The sequence below is a fragment of the Glycine soja genome, chromosome 16 (assembly GCF_004193775.1).
Source record: "Glycine soja cultivar W05 chromosome 16, ASM419377v2, whole genome shotgun sequence".
NCBI lineage: Eukaryota > Viridiplantae > Streptophyta > Magnoliopsida > Fabales > Fabaceae > Glycine > Glycine soja.
In genome coordinates, this window is record NC_041017.1 from 6,511,057 (window position 1) to 6,519,909 (window position 8,853).

The 8,853-nt window shown below is 33.1% G+C and overlaps 1 protein-coding gene and 1 pseudogene across 1 annotated transcript; both read right to left on the minus strand.

The window, feature by feature from the left end:
* Positions 1 to 514: 514 nt before the first annotated feature.
* LOC114389196 (cystinosin homolog) lies at positions 515 to 4,644 on the minus strand. Its single transcript, XM_028349818.1, has 8 exons — positions 4,469 to 4,644; positions 4,246 to 4,378; positions 3,259 to 3,348; positions 3,034 to 3,158; positions 2,254 to 2,296; positions 1,477 to 1,594; positions 1,337 to 1,386; positions 515 to 960 (listed from the first exon to the last, which is right to left on the minus strand). The coding sequence occupies exons 1-8, from the start codon at positions 4,585 to 4,587 to the stop codon at positions 805 to 807; spliced, it is 834 nt and encodes a 277-aa protein (XP_028205619.1). The 5' UTR covers positions 4,588 to 4,644; the 3' UTR covers positions 515 to 804.
* A 1,946-nt stretch (positions 4,645 to 6,590) lies between these two features.
* LOC114391117 lies at positions 6,591 to 8,638 on the minus strand (annotated as a pseudogene).
* Between the last annotated feature and the right edge of the window lie 215 nt (positions 8,639 to 8,853).

The following is an 8,853-nucleotide window of genomic DNA, read 5'->3' on the forward strand; positions in this document are numbered from 1 at the left end:
TGTGCATTAGTAATTAAGTATGTTTTCCTTATTCCTTTTCAATTTTAAATATTGTTATTAAAATCAGAATGGACCATTTAAATCTATTCTTCTAAGGGAACTACTATTGGCCCTTACACATTGCTTTTGGCCCTACTCCCCCATTCAAAATATTCATATGCCCATATTAGGCATGAACTACTTTTTTAATTATTATTCAATTTCATCCCTCTGTTTTGAGATATTCATTCAATATGATCTTTTCGTTTGACATCATTTGTGTCAATTTAGACAAAGGGGTAATATGAGCATTTTTTGTTTTAGAAATCAAATTCAACATTTTAAAAATAGAGAGATCAATTTGAATAATATAAATAAAAAAGACCAAAAGAATAATTTAAACTAAAAATAAGGATAAAAAGAAAGAAAAAAAAAGAATTGAAATAAATGAAATGGACCATGCGTAAAATTAAACATATGAATATTTACTTAAATCACATTAGTCAACATTTTAACAAAAATTTAGATAATCTAATTTGAATTCAAACACTCACATCGTGGGAAAATTTCAAACGGCCACAAACACCAGTAGGTAATTGAGTAGCTTGATAATACATGCCAGTCACTTGGTCATATACAAATTTGTAATACAAAATAGTATAAAAGAATGCTGGCCTAAAATTCTTAAAACTTATACAATATTTATTGAAGCTCCCATCAAAATGGTGCCCCTGATGTATGGGATAAGAAAAACATCCTAATTGGATTTTGATACAAATAACATACAATGGGAAGTTTAATATACATTATGAAGTAAGTCATATCTTACACATTCTCTGGTGATGATTGATCAGAATGTCTGACAAGGTGCTCTCTGATTTGATCTTCTTGCTCTGTAGTGATCTCCAATTTGGAGGATTTTTTACCACGATACAGAACATAATGTTGAATAATGAAAATAATGTCAAAGAATACAGATACCTGCAGTTGTGTATTACATAAAAAACAATGTCACAAAAGCATCAAACAGCAGTGTCTGACTAACCTAATAAACAAACCTAATTTACCAGGCACAAACTCCATCCTAGATCTATGCAAAATGCAAAATTGGATTCTCAGTAGTGCTTCTACTACTCAGTTTGAGTAGTAAGCCATCACTCTTAAATAAAATAATTCATTTTCTCCCAAAAAACAGAGTAGTAAATTCTAAGATTAAAATAATGATTAAAAAATAAAACCAGAATCAGTAGTCAGTACTAGAATCACAACAGCATGCAAAATATACGGAAAAGAAAAATAAGAAACAACTATTAACGTAAGAAAGAAGTAAAATATTCCTCAAGAGAGCTTCCCATACCAAAGATAGCAACACTTTTCCTATATTCCCATAGAAGTTGACCCATGAATCTGGAAAGATGGGATTTAAAATAAGTGAATGTAAAAATATATAATCAAATGACAGGAAGTATCAACAGCAGAGGTGAGGAGATGACAAACCTTGATCTATTGATTGCACAACCATCTGTCCATAATTTGCTATTCCTCCAGAAAAATCAAGTAGAATGTTACCAATGCTGAAGCCATCAGTACTTTTTCTCAGGAAGTTCATGACTGCCTACATTCATAACACACATGATTAAATGGGCAGCGAGAAGATGTGAAATAAGCCTGATCTGTTGAGAAATTAGAAAAAGAATGATATATAATTTCCTTTAATTTATTTTAAAAGGTCCTTTAATTTATTATTAAAATAAACTCACATAAAAAGACAAATAAGGACCACTTCATCGACTAACAATCCATTTATGTTTTAAGAGTTTATTATTACAGATCTAGAACTAGATCAGTTGTGTTTTCAACTAAAATGTAATGGACTTGGATAGTATTATAGCCCACTTTTCCAAACCAGAGACTTTTTTGACAAGAAATTTTGAACAATGTCAACAATAGAAAATGGTGTTTCAATTAACACTACTTTAGGAGCACTTCAAACTATTAGAGGATACCATGAAAAGAGAGAAAAAATTGAGTACCACCTTATTATATGTTTATATATTTAATAAATTGGTTTTTCTCTCACAAGCAGGAAGGTCTTCATTTTAAGTAGTAATGACTACAGAGACTTCAAAAAAGAACTTGGAAATAGTTTCATTGGAATTTAGGACAACATACAATAAATTAGTTTCTGCTAAGAAATTTTAGTTTAAGAAAATGATATGTCAATAACCATCTAAACGAAAAAAAAGACAATTAAAATTGAAAAAAATTCCCAACCTGAGGAATGTACTTTATAGTAGTCATAACTACTTGAATTGTGCTGCAACATAATCAATGTAAACAAAAAGTTAGAAGAGAATTAATCACATCCAAAAGACTAAGGCAACCTGATATTTTCTAATAATACAGAACATAGACTGTGGCACTATAGCAAGGGTGGGTCTGAGGTAGTTCAAGATACAGAAGAAGATCCTAAGCTTTTCACTAACATAATACAATAAGCTGAGTCCATAGTGGTAAGAAGCTCATCACAGGAAAGAATGCAATTGTCCACCATCAAAGTGGTCGCAAAATAGTAAATAATAAAAGGTTCTCATATGATAGGTAATACTCAGCATCTGGTATATATAAGATCAATATTTCAGAAGGGCTCCTAAATTAGAACTGAAATATTTTCTGTCAAAGCATCAATTTCATATGCACCTTCCTACCTAAATTTAAAATAAACAGAAAATATTTGCTGAAAATGAGCACATCATCTCCTAAATTATTGATAAAAGAGAAATAAGCTTTCTCTTGTTGTGTAAATTGCATGCCAGTTTGAGATGAATTAGGATGGTCTCAAGAAAGCACTGAGAAAATTACCACATGGGAGCTCCATAAATTGGTACCATAAACAGATTAAGAATAAAAAATATCAAATCTCCAGCAGAAAAACAAATAACATCTGGTATAATACCAAAAGTACATACATGCATATATTCTATGGAATTAAATTGAAGACCAAGCAGCGTGAAACAAAAACAATTAACCAAAGAAGCAGGGACAACAGCATACTTGAAGACGGAGAGAAGCCAAAGCCAGGAATTATTCGGCAAAGCAATAAAGAAACAAACTGCTGCAACAAGCCATGCAACAGAGACAATTCCAATAGAAACCTTGGACACTTTCTGACTCCCACGCTACAACAAAACAATCACTAAGTTCAGCAAAATCGAGAATTCAGTCCACAGAACAAAAAAGAACAACATTCTCAACTAGACAAATACATATCATGCTTACTTCATAGATTGCAATCTGGAACAATGTAATTGCTGTCAGTAGAACAGCATGGATCGAGAAAGCAACATCATTTGCAGCAACAGGTATCATCTGAAACAAATGAAACTAAAACTACATTAGGGAATTCCAAATATTTATATAAATAAGAACAGACATTACTTAGTGTTACTTAGTGTGTGTTTGGATGAGCTTTGTAAAATTAATTTTGAAATTATGTGATTAATGATTGGATTTTTTATTCTAAAACCAAGTTAGTAGAAAAACAACTCAACATAGTTTTTTTTTATCCAAAGCAAAAATTGCTTAACACATGTTTGGTTTGGCGTCTATTGAGCCACATCGTGTCAAAATTCAAGTCCAATTCTACTATTTACGCAGAAGTAACTAGTAGTAGCAGCTTTAAGTATGACACGTGTCCACTGTGATGAGACACCCTTCCAAACACACTATTAAGATTGCTTGAACTCAAAATCAATTCTAACCCAGAATCAATTCTTCAATGTGGAACCAAACATGTGAAAATTAACCTAAAACCACATCACATGATATTTTGACATGATTCTGGATCATCTAACATGAATCCAAACACGCACTTACACTCAAACAATTCCAAATTTTCAATTATCGAAGTATTTATGAAGAGAAGTGTTTAATCTGTTCTCATATTATGAACCAGATATATACATCCGTAGGGTCGACCCACTAGAAAGGGAGGCCTAAATCAAAAATTTAGAAAAAAAAAATCTTTTATTTTAAAGAATAGAATCATATATTTTTACTTTAACAAAAACCAATAACAAATGTTGATAGACCCAAAACTCAAACTTTAGTTGTTTTAACATTGGGCAGGCTTTGTACATGTGCAAAAAATTGGATTACCCTTTGAGCATGACATGAGATAAAAAAGAGTTCAGCATAATATACGAAACGGTGTCGTTGTAATTCAATTGAGAATGAGAGGTGATTGAAGTTAGTTAGAGAAGGAACCTCCCCATAACCGTATTTCTCAAAGTACTGCTTCTGAATAGCAGAGCTGAAGTAGAGAGAAGCGTTGTATATGAGATAGGAACTGTGCTTGGTCAGATTTAGCACCACGAAATCGAAGTTGAGTCCAACCACACTAAATTTTTAAAAAATCAAATATTGAAAGTTAAATTAAATTAAACAATATACTATAAGAAATAACAAAGGTAGAATATACCCAACCTACCTCTTCCTGCGAAAATTCAAGATGACTTGAGGATAGAAACTGATGGACCAGGAAACGAAGGCGAACCAACCCAGAGCCTCGTAGGTAACTTGAAGCGGAAATGAATTCCATGACGCCATTTTTCAGTCTTCGTTCCTCTCTTCTCTCGCGCAACAGCAATAACCAATTGCGTAATTGGTGCCTTCCTTTAATATGAGGATTTCCACGCTGACGTAGACAATTGAATCTATTCTAAATATCTGAAAATTTATCAACTTCATAAATTAATTATTAATCGTTTTCAACATAAAAATGGTTGTTTTTTTAGAGCCTACAGATTATTAAAATCAATTTTATCTTTTTCAACTAATTATTCTTCGTATGTAAGAAATCGAATTCCTATCGGTATAAAGAACTCAGTCATTAATTGCACTCTATTTTGTTGGTATAAAAAAGGTTGAGTTATTATTTTGCCCATGACGTTATATAAATATTGGTAATCTTTTAAAGTGACAGATAAATTATAAAAAATTATATAATAAGATCACAAGAAAAGAAAACAAGTAAATTTTTATTTAAATATATTAATTTTTTTTTCGAAACTGAGAGTGAGATGAAGTGTATTTATTGGCATCCAACTTATTGGATAGTAAAATTAAAACAGATAATTTTATTCTTTTTTGAAAGAAAAAAATAACTTTATTCTCTGATTCATGAAATTTTTTCCGGTCATATGCTTCTACTATATTACACATTCCAATAAAATGCAATTACGTGTTTGCAAATTTTCTTCTAAAAAAGTGCAATTGGTCTGCTGCAATTTGTAAGGTCATACTAATCTTTGTTCTTGGACGCTATTGTGGTCAGATTCAAGCTATCAACATATTTGTCTTGTCAAATCTCATCTACTCAATTGTTGGCTTGTTTAGTTTTCCTTTTTTTCTTGGATGACATAGCATAAACAGATCCAATTATAAAAAATAAAATCAATGAAATCAATTATATAAATATAAATAAAATAATTTATATTTTAATTTTTTTTAGTCTCTAAAAGTGATTTTTTTCTTTTAGTTTTAAAGTGATTTTTTTTATTCTTATAATTTATATTTTAATTTTAATTTATATTTTAATTTTTTTTTAGTCTCTAAAAGTGATTTTTTTTTAATTTTATCATTTATATTTTAATTTTCTTTTAGTCTTTATGATGTGAAAGTATTTTTTTTAATTGTTATATTTTATATCTTAATTTTCTTTCACTATTAAAAAAAGCTATTTTATGACACGCATTTCACATCGCTAGTACGATTAGCAATGACATTTTTATAAATATATTATCTTTTTATATGCCATGTGCATGGCGCGTGACACATTCAACAACGTTCATTGGGTAGCCCGTCTTAGTAGGTTACGCAGCAGGTAAGTTAAGACGATGTATTTGAAAACACTAGAAATTTTGAATGTTAACGACGTTTTGTTGAACCACCGTCGTTAACATTGAAGTTTATAAGCTTTTTTGCGCTAATTCATGAACACTCCTACCTCATGCTCGAGCTCCCGCTTCCTCGTTTGTTTGACATTTCGATCTGTTGTGACCTCTGCCGTTTGCCTGCATCTCCGTCGCATCCCCGTGACCTCGGCCGAAGGGCGTAGTACATTGTCGCACGTCCGGCGTCGCGTCTTGTCGCGCCATCACGCAAGCCACAGTGTTTCCCTTTTCAGAGTTGTCGTGCCCTACAACTTCTCTTCAAGGTAAGCTTGTCGATGTTTGAAATTTATTGTTTGGTGTTGAAGAAGTAATTATTAAGGGTTTAGTGAAGTTGGAATGTTGTTGTAACTAGGTTGTTGTGCAAATCTTGCCTTGCCCTAACAAAGTAATGTTTGAATGTATGCGTTTAGGAACCCATTAAGATAATGTTTTCGTGTTTATGCTCCCTAGTTTGGTTTGGTTTTAATCTTGTCCATGTCTCGAACCTAAAACCACTGACATGGTATTGCAATAAGCAAATCCATTAGTCCAGGTTGAGGACAGGCGTTTATGCTCCTTGGTGTTCTTTGCCTTTTGTTCTTTGGTGTTGAAGAAGTTAGTATTAAGGGTATACTGAAGTTGGAATGTTGTAACTTGTTGTGGAATTGTTGACTTGCCCTAAGAATGAATTTGACTTGCGCTTAGCTTGTTGGAAACTTCAATCAGTAGATAGTGACAAAATGACAATGATTCTTTTCTTACTCTTTCTGCAAGACTACGACTATCAGTGGCTTGACCTCTTCTTGCTCTAACATGAATGCAATCCTTTGGAGGCTCAGGAAGTTTTGAGTTACTCTTGCTCTGTTTCTCATCATTTGCATTACTATTATTACATCCTTTGGACTCTTCCTCTGCCTTCACTTGGCCATTTTCATTCCCCTCACCTTTGTTAGGCTTGTTGCGCTTTGCATTGGAGTCTTCGCTAGCTTCAGCAGCTTGAAGTGAAAGACCCTTTGGGATTCAAGAAATGCCAATTTGAAACAGAAGCGTTAAAACAAAAGAATTTTGACATTAAAAAGTGCTTACCATAGGGGGGTTGGTAGAGGTTGAAGTTTCTTTGGATTTTCCTTTTCTTTTCCTAGAATTCACATAAGGGGAAGGTTTCTCCCCAGTGTCTCCATTTGGTGTTTGTTCAGAGATTGCAGACTCCTCTTGAGAATTGGCCACTTCCATTAGGTCTTGCAATGGAGAATTGTTGTTCTCCTAAGTACCCATTTAAGATCCAAACACTTTGAGTGATGGACTACTTAAGACTATAGGGAGCTGTTTCTTCCCATTTTCCACCAATGGAGAAGATCTCTAAGCCAATTCAGCAATGTTGAGGCACAATTGGGTGGTCCTGCCATTGAAACTCCTACTTCCAAAGCAAGAAAGCTTTGCAGCCCTCTCAGCAAAGCCAGGATCAGTTGAGAATTCCGCCACGGTGGAATTCAAGGATGTTGATGTCCCCAAACTTAGGGGCATGCCCTCTTTCACCAAGTGCTTCACCATTGTGGGAATCTTGTTCATGTTCACCTTTGGAGAAGAACTGAAAGGGGTAGTATAACATGATGTGTTGGTGCTGTTGTTATTGCAATTGATGTAGGAAGATGCACCAACCAAAGGCTGAGAATGAGGTCAGATCTCAATCTCATCAGAGCCAGCACCAATGTTTCCCAATTTTCCAATCAATTCCCTGATGACAAAATTCTCACTTCATTGTTGGAAACTTCCTTAAGCCAACACCAATGTTGGTACAACTAAATTTGTCTCTGCTGTCAAGTTGACACTGCCCTCCTGTGCGATAGTGGCAAGTTGTACATTCATCACTTATTAGCATACTTTAGTGGAGATATCTGTAGATTTGTACTCAGGTTTTCCTACTTTGGTGCGAACTCGTACTTACTAGTTAGTTTAGGCAGCCATAGACGATGACAATGATAATGTCTTGCCACCATCACCTCCATCCAATTTTTTGTCATATATATAAACAGTGACCATAGTAGTTAAACATTCAGGTTATAATTGAACATTTCTAGTTGTTTGGGAAGTGAAATAAAATGATGTTATGTCATTTCATCGTTTGGGATGAATATGTTTAGTCCTTTTTTAAAATACTGGTTAACGTCCCAATTACATATATTGGGTTTGTGAAAAGTAAATTGTTTCTTATGTATAGAATAAAAAAAGTAGCCGTAAAATGGTTTCTTTTTTAGTAGTGGATGAATCCCTTACTATATCCTTCTATAAATCCTTTTAATACTAAATTATATAGTAAGTGTTACGTGAAAAATGAAAACATTAGTAATCAATACATTGAAAAATACTATTAAATATGATGTTTAGAATCTATTCAATCGCTACCTACAAGAGAAAAAGAAAATTAAATTAAAGAAAAAGCTTTATCAGTTGGGCGATAAAATCATCAGAGACTCCTTTAAATAAATATGTTGTTCGAACTATGTTTTGGAAAAGATGCCGAGCAATATTGGATCTTATTGTTTTAGGTAGGTATTCTAGCACTTCTTCTGTAACTCTGCAGTCTTAAACTTCAATTGCATGTGTGCCAACATTTTCTCTTTTAAGCCTTCCGGGATTCTATATTTGTTTGCATATTGTAATATTCTGTTGAAGGCATTCCTCTGTGAAGCTTGGTGGGGAAACAAATTAGTTTTGGGTATAGCCATTCTTATGCTTTTTTAGGACCAGGTGTGCTTCGATGGGGGTATATTTGCCCAATCCATGCACCTTTCTAATAAATTCTTGTCCAATTTTGGCTTTGGTTAGAGAGCAAGCTGTTTGGTGTTCATAAGTGCCATTTGATAACCTTAATTAACAGTGAAAATGTAAAACTGGAAAATGAGAGGAGGTAAATACTAATTATATCTAGATGCATTTCTAA